Source organism: Branchiostoma floridae, chromosome 12 (genome assembly GCF_000003815.2).
Source record: "Branchiostoma floridae strain S238N-H82 chromosome 12, Bfl_VNyyK, whole genome shotgun sequence".
Lineage (NCBI taxonomy): Eukaryota > Metazoa > Chordata > Leptocardii > Amphioxiformes > Branchiostomatidae > Branchiostoma > Branchiostoma floridae.
The window spans coordinates 13166091-13180912 of record NC_049990.1 but is presented as its reverse complement, the minus strand read 5'-3'; the positions used below and the strand labels follow the sequence as shown (position 1 = coordinate 13180912).

At 38.7% G+C, this 14822-nt stretch overlaps 1 protein-coding gene across 1 annotated transcript in view; it reads left to right on the top strand.

Moving 5' to 3' along the window:
- The window catches only part of LOC118426805, a 13112-nt gene extending 9977 nt beyond the window's left edge, over positions 1 to 3135 (top strand). Inside the window, exons 6-7 of the mRNA XM_035836326.1 lie at positions 708 to 829; positions 2177 to 3135. Coding sequence (XP_035692219.1) covers positions 708 to 829; positions 2177 to 2855 — 801 coding nt within the window. The 3' untranslated portion in view covers positions 2856 to 3135. The remainder of the gene's footprint in view (positions 1 to 707; positions 830 to 2176) is intronic.
- Positions 3136 to 14822: the final 11687 nt, after the last annotated feature.

Here is a 14822-nt window from a genome sequence, read left to right as displayed (position 1 = left end):
GGGGGGGGGGGGGGGTATAACATCCACCCAGACTTCTGCTGAAAAATTATACTGGTTATACCGGAAAACCCTCAAACGAGTCGGAGCGAATATTTGGCAATGGAAATGATTGATCTTGGCACCAAATTAATCACTGCAACAGATTTCAATAGGCTATATGATGCTACTCACAGTTTTCAAAAGTATTCACATTAAAAAGTTTACAATTTATCTAAATTAGCTGTCAAAAATGCTTTATACAAAATGATGTTTGCCAACTTTGGTGTAGTATCATCATCAGAGGGCATTGACCACCCCTCAACAGAGACAAAGGCCGATGTTGGGTGTTGTGTGCTGAGAATTCAATAGTACAACTATTAAGTATGTTATATCCATTAACTCATGACGCCATTGTTGTATTTTTCTACTTTGCGACTTATCGAGAACACAGAAATTCAATTTGTTTGGCTTCACCCATGACGAGGTGAATATATGAGCCTTAGATATGCGCAGTAACTTGTAACATTATGAAATATCGTACCATACGTGTGTAATACAATTCACATTTTGTTTCAATTAAAAGCTAATTTGGCTTAGTCGTTCCTATTTTCAAAATAATTCAAACTTATTACAACAATTATAATTAAAAATCCCTCTCGGTGACTTGGAATGGACTCTAGCTACTTTGTATACCATGATTACGCTGAAACGTCTATTTCTTGCCGCAGGTCAATCTTACCGGAAACGTTCCACGAGTGATACAAGCTGGGGAATTCTGGGAATTCAACCTGCCGTCTTACCGTTATAAATACCTGACTGCCAGTGAGCCGATCCTTCTTGTGCAGTACAGGTAAATACCGTGGAACATATCATCTAAAAGTTTAGCTGTGTTGGTAGAAGTTATTCTGGATCAAAGTTGAACTGTAATTTTCATCATAGAAATTTGAGGATATATACAGGCAGATAGTCAGGTGATTATGTTAAAGGTCTACTACGCAGTTATCTCAAATTTGAAATATTCTAGAACTAAGAAATCTCAGATTTACTACTACTTTTTGACACTTTTTGACATTTTTGTGTCATTATTTCACGTTTGCAACGTAGAGAATTAGCCTACAAACATTTCGTCCTATGCGCGCTGTAACTTGTTGACCCCCCCTAGTTAGGCACTGGTGAGAATTCAAACAAGAATCAATCATCAACGGTTATTGGTCGGGAATCTCCGGTGAGTTCCGGGTGCGTGCGAAAGGTCACGGTAAACCACGCGACCAATCTCCGGGTAGGCTCGGGCAGACTCGGGACTACTCGGATTTCGTCGGTGAAGAAACAAAATGGCTGAAACCCAGCGCGGGCATGCAGATTCCCAGGTTTTCAAACGCGCTCGCACGGGGAAAATATCGACTCCTGACATGCCTTGAATAGTGTTCCGTAACGTGGTAGGCTTGATTCAACTAACTATTTAAAGAAATGGCCGGAAAATGGATTTTTGTTTTCAGTTTGAAGCGCAAATAACTGCGTAGTAGACCTTTAACAGGATCATGATTTGCATGACGTCTATGCCGCCCGGACTCTATGATTGTAAGATAATAAAAAAGACAAATCAGGATTTTATTACCATCCCTCAACAGAAACGAGGGACGGAGCACTGCAACTTTTCAATGCTGCAATTTATGATCCACTGCTCAATGAGTCAAATATTCCCCTGCATAATGTGACGTCACAGAAGCGGCTGATTGCACATTCATTAATAAAAACTGAAGTTGCACATGTGGGTCTAATATAAATGTGGGTCTTATCTGTTTGTTTGTAATATAAGTTACAAATAGTTAAAAGACACTGAAAAATTGTAGATGAATATTGCACATTAATCGAGTAACAAATTGTACATAAATCCAGTAGAAAATTATCAAATAAATAATACATTCACGGAGATAAGAGGTTTTTAATCTTTTTGATAGGTTTCAAATTCTTTTTTTTCACGTTTCTTTTGTTCTAAAATTATTTTTGATATCTAATTCAATATTGCTTTCTTGATAAAAATGAAAATGAAATTTCTATACAAGTCATTATACCTTGAGGAATTAACTCTTAATTTTTCTTTCTTGTTATTGTTAAATTATTTAAGCTTATCACCACATAAAATAATGGGTTCATTTTTTTTTTGATTACATAGATTTTATTCCCATTTCTGTCACAGTAAATCAAAAACCGTTGACCAAGCCCGGGCCGACCCCTTCATGATGCTGATCCCTGCCGTATCACAATATGCCACCAACTACTCCTTCACCACAGTGGACTTTGCCGTTCTCCGCCTTGTTGGTACTTACCACCTGAACATCGTTGTAAGCACTGCAGAAAAAAACGGACTCCGTCTGAACGACAATCCTCTGGATTCCCAAGTCCAGTGGACCGTTATACCTGGAACAAAGATGTCTGCAGCCAGACTAGATGTGATGTGCGGATCCCATACCTTAGTCCACGTGTCCCCCGGGGTGACGTTCGGCGTGTCTCTGTACGGCTTCACAGACTGGGATGGGTACGGCTACCCCGGGGGTCTGCGTCTCACCGCGGGGGCCTGGTGGGCCGGCACGCCCCAGGGTGTGGATGCTGGGCCAAATATCAACGACAAGGAATTTCTCATAGATCCGCAATACAACAGGGAAGACATTAGAAATATGGCACCAACAGATATCCCGCCTGAAGCTGTTCAGTGGAAGGACTACACGGAATCTAAAGTTCTAATCATTGGATTTTGCGCCATGCTATTAGTACTTGTTATAGCTGCTCTGATTCAAATACAAAATAGGTGTAAAGACGATATCTCCTCTACATCAATGGAAGTGCTTGAGTTAGAAGATCCAAGTAGTGACCATTAGGAACATTTCAAATGCTAGATAGCGCAACGCACCCAGTATATGCAAATCGGTTTACAACGGGCGGCATCGATGGATATGAATTATGCAAATTATAACTTAATTGGCATACCGAATGAAATAAGCATGATGCCTTAAGGTAGTGACAATTGATAATATCAAATATGCTTATAAGAGACTTCACTGAATACCATTTGCATTGCAATGAGACGAAATGACACGCTGAAGGTATGAGGTCTTGGAACTCTAGTTGCACTTTGACTTTGACCGAAACACATTTTTTTTTAAATCCATCGACTAGAATCGGTTTGAGTACGGGTTGAAAAATAAACCATGAGTATGATATGTGAAAAGTACAAAGAAATCGGTCACACTTTCTGTTTATTTTCAGGGTGGACTGATATCAACAAATTAATGTTACTTGTTATAGGACCAACCCTGGCGGAGTTGCAGTTCATACAAAAATCAAAAGGGTTCGCTTTGGACGCTGTTGTTTACGCCATGTATCGCACTCTTTATTTAGAACTGCATTATCATAAAGTAACTATATTCCATTTGAAATTCCAAGGACAGCATGCTTTGTGTCTATAAGACATTTGATGTATCTTCAACACATTTTTAAATCCAGGTTTCAGCATCAAACGTTGAAAAAGCAAAAAATCTAACTCGTGATCAGACTAGAGTTTGGCGAACTCATAACGACATGAAATATTTATAGCTTTTTGTAGATATTATGCAAATCACTTTAACATTCACATAACTTATGCTTTGTGATCTTCATCATTGACAAACTTACACATGTCACAAGTATGCAATTCCATTTTTTTATCAATGTTTGCCCTTTCTGCATAGATTATGCAAATTAGTCCCTGCTTTGATTATTTCGGGCCTGTTTATGTTCTACCTATCATAAATTACATGTGCTACATTTACTGAAGTCCAGCTATGAAAAACAGTAGAATTATACAATTTTCCAATTGATTATGCAAATTAAGTTCTCATTTGCATAAAATGTATATCATTTTGGACATCTCTGCCTAACCTACCTGCATGCCTAAAACGATGGAACTTGGTCGTTCCTTTCTTCAGTAATTATCTGCAATTCAGAAATGTAAGTCATTCAATTTTGATGTAGATTGTAAATACTTTTTATACAATTTTAAACAATTTTATGTAGTATGTAGGGTTATTGTGTGTTTTTGTTTCCTCTAGTCCAGAAATACTAACTACTTTCAATTTACTCTTGTATGATGGTATGAGTCAATAAAGTATATCAAACTATGCAAGTATTGTGCAATACTTACACTATGTGAAATTTATGCACTAAGTATTCATTATTCGGATGAAATCAAAAGCTAGATATGATCTGAGGTAGGTAGAGGCGTATGATTGACACTTCACTAACAGTGTGAAATTCTGTCATTACTCTCGAAATTACATTCCATTGTAAGAATATGTTATGTTGGAGAATTCTAAAACCAGTAATTTGAAGAGATCATTATCATATCGTTCCGTGCCAGTACTGCAGCCAGGCCATACACGTACTGTGGCGAGGGCCAGCTTAGAGATCCATATAGAAGCTCCGAGGAAGGTGTTGACCTTGAAAAGTAAGCAAAGTAGACACTGGTTTTGAATTTGAATTCTCCTATATTCTGACCCCTCACAACAAGTATGAGAAGAAAAACAGAAGTCGGACAGTAGGAAGGCACGTCACATCCTTGTTACCTCTTTACCATCTCCATGTATTCCTTATAGAAGAATGACCAGGAAGTTGGACGGTGAACTCTACTGTAATCCTCATCATCATCATTTGTCATCCTCTGAGGTGCAGCAAGTGAAGTTTATGCTTACTGTAATAAGTGTTTGATTTTCATGGCGCCATGTTAGATGATGGTCCAGAAGTTGTTGCACCGCCATATTTGTTCATCAATACCGATGTGGTCCGAACGTGTGAACGTTGTTGCTGCTGTTCACCTTGTTTAGGTCAGCGAGTTTTCTTGCAAAGTATAATTTTATGAATGAATGAATGAATGAATGAATGAATGAATGAATGAATGAATGAATGAATGAATGAATGAATGAATGAATGAATGAATGAATGAATGAATGAATGAATGAATGAAATGAATGAATGAATGATTGAATGAATGAATGAAAGAAAGAAAGAAAATGAATGAACGGACCAAATGAATGAACGGACGAATGAATGAACGGATTAATGAATGAACGAATGAATGGGTGAACGAACGAACGAAATGAATGAACGGACGAATGAATGAATGAATGAACGGATGAATGAATGAATGATGAATAAACTGATAAAACAGCGTACCGTTAGCTCCATTAGTCAGCTCTTTATTTGTTACAAAGATGTGCTACGGTACCGATAATCTTCCTTTTATCCCATTCACCTTGCCTTGCTTACCGACCGTACTGTGCCCGTACGCGTATAGACGCGCCATATCAAATTGAACAGTCTCACCTCGACCCCCTTCGCATATCTTTCTCTACGCTCCACTGATATTTATAAGATATCCCTGGAGAGAGCACGGAATATTCACGATAATATGAGTGACTGAAGCCTGATAAGGTTCCTACCTAATTTTATCCTACTTGGATGAAGCTTTCCTCTTCCTTATCATGGACAAAATGAGTATTACCTTGAAGTGCTGTCACTTTAAATTGATCATCCAACTTAATCTGATTGAAGCCAAATTTTCTGTCCATCGTCTTTAGTGATATAATTTGTAACTCCAAATTATGTGAATAATGCAATTTAAGCACAGATCTCTTTGAAACGCCGGACTTTAATCCGTGCCAATAGCCCCGGGTCTTAACATTACCTTTCGTATCTGACGTCATTGGGTCAGATAACATGATAGTAAGGATTATGGTGTCAACAATTCTGTCCTGGTCGTTCATCACGTCAGATTGACAATTAGACAGTAAATCCTGCTCATCAACGGCCATAGTTCTGTGACTCAGAACCTGATTTATAACGGCTTACATTTTTATGACAGTTGCTCTGATCATGCACGCTTGTTCCTGCCATTTATTATCGATATAGATGGCGAAGTGATATTAGAAAAGTTTCACCAGCTGCCCTTTGTTCAGAGCGTCATCTGGTAGATTAGATAAACTCGCCTTGAATATAGTTGTCTGGCGTACATTCAGGCAAATCAAGAGAAACATCCATGACAACTGAAGTTTTTTAGTTTGTTTTTATATATCCGGCAAACACACCAGGTTTGTACTGAACAGTACAAGCTGCATATCCGGACAGATTTATTTGATCCACTCACACCGGGAAGGACCTCTACTCTTTTCGATAAGTGCGGTGGGTTCTTTACATAACGTGCTCGATGTGTGACTTTCCTGCAAACACGGGACCTTCATTTAACGTCCTATCCGAGGGACGGCCTTAACCGAAGCTGGGTACTCATTTTCACCAGAGTGAAGTGAATAAAGTGTCTTTTCCAAAGGCGGCACATCAACGGATTCGAGCCCAGAACCTCTGGGTTGTGAGTCGAACACCCTGCCGATTGCGTCGCACGATGTCCCACAGAGTAGAGTAGATATCTAACTCATGTTGAGGAACATCCACATGTAGACATCGCAGGTTACATTAGCTGATTCCGGTGAACAGCAGTTTTTAGTAGATGTGAGGCCCTCATAGCCTGGTATCCGTTTGGCTGCCGAGATGCATAGAGGACTTGGTAGTTCTGATCGATATAATCGATACAATGCTAAAGTATGAAGTTCGATGATAATGATAATGCCCATAATTTCCCTTAGAGGAAAACAAAAGAGGTGGATACATGATACATGAATATAATACAGTACGTAAAATTAAAGTTTCTTTTGTTATATGTTTCCGGTCCTGATAGATAGGTAGGTAGATAGGAATTCGATTATTGTGATAAAAAGCTTTCGCCAAAATGATTTTAAAAAACCTTGAACGCATGCGGATTGAACATAGTAGTACAATGTCACTTCAAATCCCTACACTAACACTGTTAAAACCACCATCATCATTGGTCCTCCCCCTTGTGAGGTGCAGTCAAGCGACGTTTACAAGTACTCTCCAGAACTGCTTGTCGTTTATTCAAGTTCTTCTGAAATAGTTCTTATTTCTGTCAGTTTCTTCAGTGTTGTGATTGGACGGCCCAGGTCCGAAAGCACGTCATCAATGTGATTGTGTTGGAGCAACCAGAAGAAAGATATTTCCAGAAAAATTCTTAGTATGCAACAAATAGGTAAGTGTAGATAAAAGAATGATATACTTCTTGGATTCTGTTTTAAATATTCATGACAAAGATGAGAGATAGCAAACTTTATGTCCCATTCCATCGGTCGACCAAAATAGCTAGGGTCGGCAGGTTTTGCCAGGGTCGCGTAACACAACATATATTTCCCAGGCCTGTGTGATGTGTGTCTTTGTGAGTTGTGGCTCACCGGGGATACGGTCATGTTTTATACGGCTGAAATAAAGTCTGCAGAATTCGCCATGAAACGAGGCATGTGTGATGTGTGTCTTTGTGAGTTGTGGCTCAACGGGGATACGGTCATGTTTTATACGGCTGAAATAAAGTCTGCAGAATTCGCCATGAAACGAGGCATGTGTGATGTGTGTCTTTGTGAGTTGTGGCTCAACGGGGATACGGTCGTGTTTTGTACGGCTGAAATAAAGTCTGCAGAGTTCGCCATGAAACGAGGCATGTGTGATGTGTGTCTTTTTGAGTTGTGGCTCACCGGGGATACGGTCATGTTTGATACGGCTGAAATAAAGTCTGCAGAGTTCGCCATGAAACGAGGCATGTGTGATGTGTGTCTTTTTGAGTTGTGGCTCACCGGGGATACGGTCATGTTTGATACGGCTGAAATAAAGTCTGCAGAGTTCGCCATGAAACGAGGCATGTGTGATGTGTGTCTTTTTGAGTTGTGGCTCACCGGGGATACGGTCATGTTTGATACGGCTGAAATAAAGTCTCCAGAATTCGCCATGAAACGAGGCATGTGTGATGTGTGTCTTTGTGAGTTGTGGCTCACCGGGGATACGGTCTTGTTTCATACGGCTAAAATAAAGTCTGCAGCATTCGCCATGAAACGAGGCATGTGTGATGTGTGTCTTTGTGAGTTGTGGCTCACCGGGGATACGGTCATGTTTTATACGGCTAAAATAAAGTCTGCAGAATTCGCCATGAAACGATGTCCATCTGAACAAGTCTGGAGATTTCCAACAGTCGTTGGTTTGCACAGGCAGCAGAAAAACAGCATCCCATCCCATTCCCCTCAAGAAAGGGGAAATAGACGTTGATCCGGCAAGACATAAGAAAAGCTATAAACGAAAGCTTATCCAGAGGTGTGTTATATATCATAGGGTGACAGATTGGGAACATGCTGGTGCTGTATGTTATCGATTTGGCTGGAAGGCAATGCTCCTCTTGCATCAACGAAATGATATTTTCGTTCTTTTCACCAATTTAACCATGCGGTCACGCTGACGTAGGATGCATTTGCGTTTGAAGCACAAATGAGGTTTTTGGAAATCGCAGTGTTGGCAATATAAAATACAATTTTAAGTTATTCAAATACATCAAAAAGATATTCGCTTTAAGTAAGGTGTTTACATATCATAAGCGGACTTTGACTTTATTTGACTTTGTTTGGATCCACAATTAGCTTAACAAATTGTTGTCAGCTATTCTTACTGTGGTCTTCCACATAAAATGCATCAATGCACTCATAACGGACATGACAGAAAAATATAAAATAACCACACTAAAACTACATCGAATACATTATACATATGTACATTTCAAACTGCAGAGCTAAGAGAAAATATAAGTTCATGTAGTGACACATAAAAACATACGCAGACATAGATGATATGTCCCTATCCGTCACATTCAGAGGAAGTTATGCAATGTTTAGGGACAGATGCAGAGTGGAACGAAATGATATGTGATTATTTATCGTTCTACTCACCAAATTACAAGTGGACAACATCAACTATTGAGGCTAAGGGAAATGTGTACAACAATTAGGGAGTATAATACACTAATTATACTTATACCATACAAGCATACAGAATATATAGAGCGACGTTCATAAAGAATGCCGAATAAGAAACATATCTGTATGATATAGATAACTTTGAAATTCGCAAAGCAATAACTCAGTTCAGAACCAGTAGCCATAAATTAAATATTGAAACAGGCAGATACTACAATATAGCCCCTGACCAAAGGTTCTGTCCATTCTGCCCAAAGCATATTGAAGATAATTTTCACTTTATAATGGAATGATCTAGATACGCTAGATTAAGTAATAAATTATTCACATTTCTGGAATCAAGTACAACTGATTTCAAAAGAATCGATGCTACAAACAGATTTATATATATCTTTAGATGTCAGAACTCCCATAAAAGAAAAATGGGCAAATATATCAAAGACTGCTCTGCTATTAGAAAGAATACCAAAACTAATGATTACTCCATTGTAATACTATGTCAATGAATTATGTAGCCCTTATTGTTATCTTAACAAGGTTGTTACGCTTTATCCTATACCTCTATTTTGTACTTTGCGTAATGGTCGTTGCCATACATTGTATCATGTACAATTGTCGTGCAATAAAGTTCTTCTTCTATAAGATAGACAGTTTGGGGGAGAAATTAAGCTAATACCATTTCGACACCCGTGCGTACAAATTTAACATACCATGAAATATATGATTTATTATCTGACGCTATATCAGAAAAGCAGATGAGTTAAGATAAAACCTGTATAAAAACGAACCAAAATCATAACGGTACGTAAACCCATCTCGAGTTTTTCACTTTTTAAAACTGAAACAAATCTGGGCCCAGCAGTTCCGAACCAGCATCACTTACACTGTGCAGCAAGATCTATCTATTACGCAAAATCTACGACTATAGCATGTCTAGAACACGAGATATAAAAAAAAACGAGGTCCCTCTACAGTACCGTAACAAGACATACAAAGTATTAAGACCGAATCATTCTTGACATACCAATGCTTACGGAAACATAACCTTCTTGGCGAAGGTAGTAATATGGATGTGTGCTCCTCATCCTAGATTATTCTACAGCGACCAGACTATAGGTGGAAATAATTTCTTATCTCTACACGTCTTAAGACCTACATGTAAGCTGAATGTTAGAGTTCTTCAGAAAAATACTGGACATGTGACAAGTAATTTATGGCAGGTGGAAGATGTATTACTACTACTGAGGTGAAACATCTACAGATACCAAATAGTCAAAGAGGAACCTGATTTGCATAATTCGTAACAAGTGTAAGTTAGTTCGATACGTACATTTCTATGCCACAATTATTTTTATATGTATATCATTTGCGTAATCTATGATAAAAAGTAAGCAATGTATTTCGAAAGGAAAGAAATTACTATTTTTGGTATTGCCATTGCCGCCTTATCATGATCATCATCAACGCCAGAAAATATATTGATATACCAAGGCTCAATACTTTGTAACGGAGGTATGAGGTTAAAGAACCCGTGTTGAGCTAGATTCTTGTCAGTCCACGCACTGCCTCTGCCATCTACTGTACCGTTACCATTGTTAGGGTGACGGAGAGGTCAGAGATGACCTACATTCTTACGGAACTCTCCATGGTGCCGTTAACATTTACAAAAGACTTATCATATTCATGGGTGTCAAATGTTTTACACGAGAGAAGCGCGATTTAGTGTAAGATAACACATAAAAGAGGAAGATATTGATTGAGGCTAGATGCTTTCATGTATCAAGTTTTACTACTCACTATAATGGCCCACTCTCTTTTAATCGTCCTTGTGTTATTTTGTTGTTAAACAATGTTTTTTTTTTTTGACACAATCATAAGTCAAAACAATTATAACGTGGACGTTATCTGTAACCTGTCGTTAAGATCGATGATTAGTATATCATTTCATGTGTGTCATGGTACATGTACGAGGGGAGATCAATAAGTTCTCGGCCTTAATCGAAAATAATATGCACAACTCAAATTTCGTGGCACAACTTTGCCTTTTAACAATATCCTCCAAATTTCAAATCACTGCAGTCATTACTTTCCAGGCAACGTCTTTTTGAAAATCAGTAGACAAATGGCCAGAGAAACAAAGGTGAATGGTGATCAGACATGGGTGGGTCGAGTTTCCCATGCCGTAAATTCGTTGAAGAAATTGTCAAAATGTTTGATAATCATTTCCTTCATATTTCAAGTAGAAAGGATCTAGGAGTGGGTATTCCTCAGAGCAAGTTAACCCGCACACCCCAGGTCGCAGCTCAATTGTCCACGTTTTTTCCACTTCTCTTACCTAACGTTACTGAGTGTAGCCGACAAAGTAATGATCACAATAATTTGAATTTTGGTACACATTCAGAAATACTTCATACTTGACATCTATGCTTCGAAATCTGAGTTATGCTTATTATTTCTGGGTGATGCCGAGAAATTATTAATCCCCCTCGTATATAATGCACCATGTGTCTTATCAAGAGACAGCAAAACATTTTTTTCAAATATTTTGTAACTCCTTTTAGGTAATAAATAATACATACTTTATCGCTTTATTTATTTTGCCAAGAAGGAGTATGTTTCGACTACGTGTGTGTGTGTGTCTGTCTGTCTGTGTATGTGTGTGCGTGTTTGACAGACAAGCCTAATGATATTAAGCTCTTTATATTAAGCTTTTAACATGCATATTCAATGAAGAAAGTTAACAAAACAACTACGTAAGCATATTATTGAATTTAGAGATATAGGTGGGAACACTCAAAACATAGACCGTTTACAATTATGATTTGTCGACGGAGGATACCCTCCAGTCACAGAGTGAAAACCTTTAGCAATCTTCACATGTCGTTCTGCTTTAATACTTTGATAATGGAACATGTATTGAATAACAGGAACTAGTATTGTACACCGCAACATCTTATACCCCCCCCCCCCCCTGATGTTCTGCGATTTCCCAGGCCTAATAGTTGTCTTACATCGTAACTTTGAAGGAAGCTGACCATTCCTCATCAACAGAAAGTCGGTTATATCATGATTCCCTAGGTATTTTACCAACAAACTAATTTTCATTAAAATTATTTATGTTTGATACTTAGTCCCGGTCATGAATTTAGTCCCCCCCAAAAAACGATGTTCGTTCTGATGACGTCATTCGGCTGCATGAGTAAACTAAGAAAGCTGCTAATACGGACCTGCTAACGAACATCAAAAGAAACTTTAGTTGTTGCATGTTTTAAAAAACGCCATTATAGAAGTGGTGTCTTTTAATTCTACAAAATCATTCCTGGCCCGGGGACTATAACCTCCGGAAGGAAAGTAAGAAATGGCCTAATTGTGACAGATTTAGAGACTGATAATAAGGAAAAATGATCCAATACGGCTAATTTGAATTCATATCGGTGAGAAACAAATGTAGATATCAGCCTGGTCATAAAATGACAAAAACACTGTATGTTACAGATAAGATAATGATGTTGTTGCTATAGGCTAAAGGCACAACCCGCCGTACGTGCAAATACGTGCTATCTACGTGCCAAACGTTGGCAATCTTTTGGGATCCTTATTTATAGGTGGTAAGTACCGCCTCCGTACGAACTCGCAGGGAATCCGACGGATTTTGGAGCACGCAGACACGCCGTAGAACTTTACGTGCAGGCAAAACTCTGTGTGCAGTGCGTTGACGTACTCCCTCCCAGCTCTTGCCAGTCGTTCCCTACGTTTTCAGAAATACGTGACGGACGTGGCCTCCCAAAAAAACGTACGGACAAATTGCACGTACGGCGGGTTGTGCCCTTAGCTTTAGTTCTGTCAATAAACATCATTCGTTCTTTATCTGGCTTCTCCACTATGCTTTAGCATAGATACTAATTTTTTACTTTACATATGTCACATGTTTCAAGGAAAATAGTGGGTTTTAAAAATTCTAGTTTATAACTAGAGTTCCTCATCCTCACACCTCCGTGAATTACTTACTCATTTTATCAATTTACGTATGATGATGTTTACCTTTAACTAACTTAAACACATGTCCAGGTATAAATCTCCCATCGTTGTTGGTTAAATTATGAAAATAACTTTCTCATTTGCATGGTTGGTATCTGTTTATGTATCAACTGTCATGAATTACATGTATTACATTTATTGATGCCAAGTTATGAACAACAATGGAATTATACATTTTCTGATTAAGTGTGGAATTTTACGCCCTCATTTGCATAATATGCGTCTCGTTGTTTACTTATTTTCCAAAGCTACCTGCATGCCCAAAATAATGGAAATCTTTCATTCCCTTTCCAGATCAAAATGTAAGGTAGCTCAAACCTGCCTCACCTTGCCTTGACGTGCCACCTGTCAAGACCATATCGTCTGATTTGAAAAAATGCTATTTTGAAGAAGTAGTAGCAGACAGCGTTGGTATTGTTAGTATGTTATGTACATTTACTGTAATAACAGTTACATTTTTGTAGCATACCTTAACGTTTTATGGGAATACCCTTTTCCATTGTTCCAGCCAATACATTACATAAATGATGTCAAATTTCTTACCATCCTCAACTTTAATATCTACTTCACCATTCTCTACTTTAGTGATCATCTGATAGGTCGTTTAGGAGTTACAAACACGGGCCTCAAAAGGTTCCAGATTGACCAAAAAAGTCCGGTCTAGATAGGGTTGACTAGTGCTGACGTCACACTTCTATTCAGGTCAAATAACGTAAGCTTCGGGTCAAATCAACTTAAAAAAAGACCAGGGCAACGGGCGCAAGCTTGGTGTATTTTGTATTATCATGGGATGATTCCGTTCGTCTTTTTATACTGTTTACACTATTTGTTTTTTGTATTACATTTATTGGTACAAACAAATTTGTTGTTTATCTAGGCTATAGCGTATCAAACCTATCAACACTATGCTGGCCTGCCACACAGATCCTCTCAGTGACAGCATGGTGGGAAGTACCACGTGGCAGAAGACATATATCAATATGGCGTCTTTGGGGGCAATGTCAAGATAGTGGTATTTTTCTTGCCTTATGAATGAATTTGAAAAAAAAATTGATTATTGTAAGGCATTACGCGTATGAAAACAAATAGAGAGACCGGAGAATCGCTGAGTCACCACAATCGGGCAGCCAAACATTTTTGGTCCTCTTAGTCCCCTAGTTTTAGAGCATATCTGATTTCTAAACCCATTTACGCGATGGATCAATGATTAACGTTACGGACATGTCTGCAATCATTTTGAGTCAAAATAATACAAAACTTTGTATTGAAGTTTCATGAATCGAAGCCTGACGGAAATGGGGCGGGTTCGATGACACTTCTTAGTTGTTGGAAGTTCCATTGTAACAGGACTGAATATAAAGAGGTCCCCCATGGCTCGTCCTGTTCTCACCACGGGTGTGAGATGTCCAATAGGTCGATACAGAGTGTACTCCTGATGTGTCAACTGAGAAACCATTTTACTCCCAACACCGCCGTCCATCATCTACTAAACAAGACAGTAACACAGTAGAGTTCATAACCTAGCTTTAGGAAGGCATCAGTCATAAATGATGAGGCGCATTATCGGGTTAAAGTAGGTTTACGTTGGACCGTGGAATACCCATAACAGCTTTGACAGACGTTGACTGATTTGTATGATGAGCATTTAAAAAAGCTGACGATGTTTTTAGAGATTAAGTGTGCTTTACAGCAATGACGTGGACCGATTCCCAATTGGATTCCATTATCTGTTTATTTGTATTGCATAGGGTGACCCGCATTGTGGCGTCACATTAGGTATGTACTAAAGGGTGTAAGCTGTATATTGGGACAGTTAATCGGATCCACTCACACCGGGAAGGTCCCCTATTCTTTTCGATGAATGTGGTCGGTTCTTTAACGTGCTCGATGTGTGGCTCTCCTCAAACACCAAAGCCT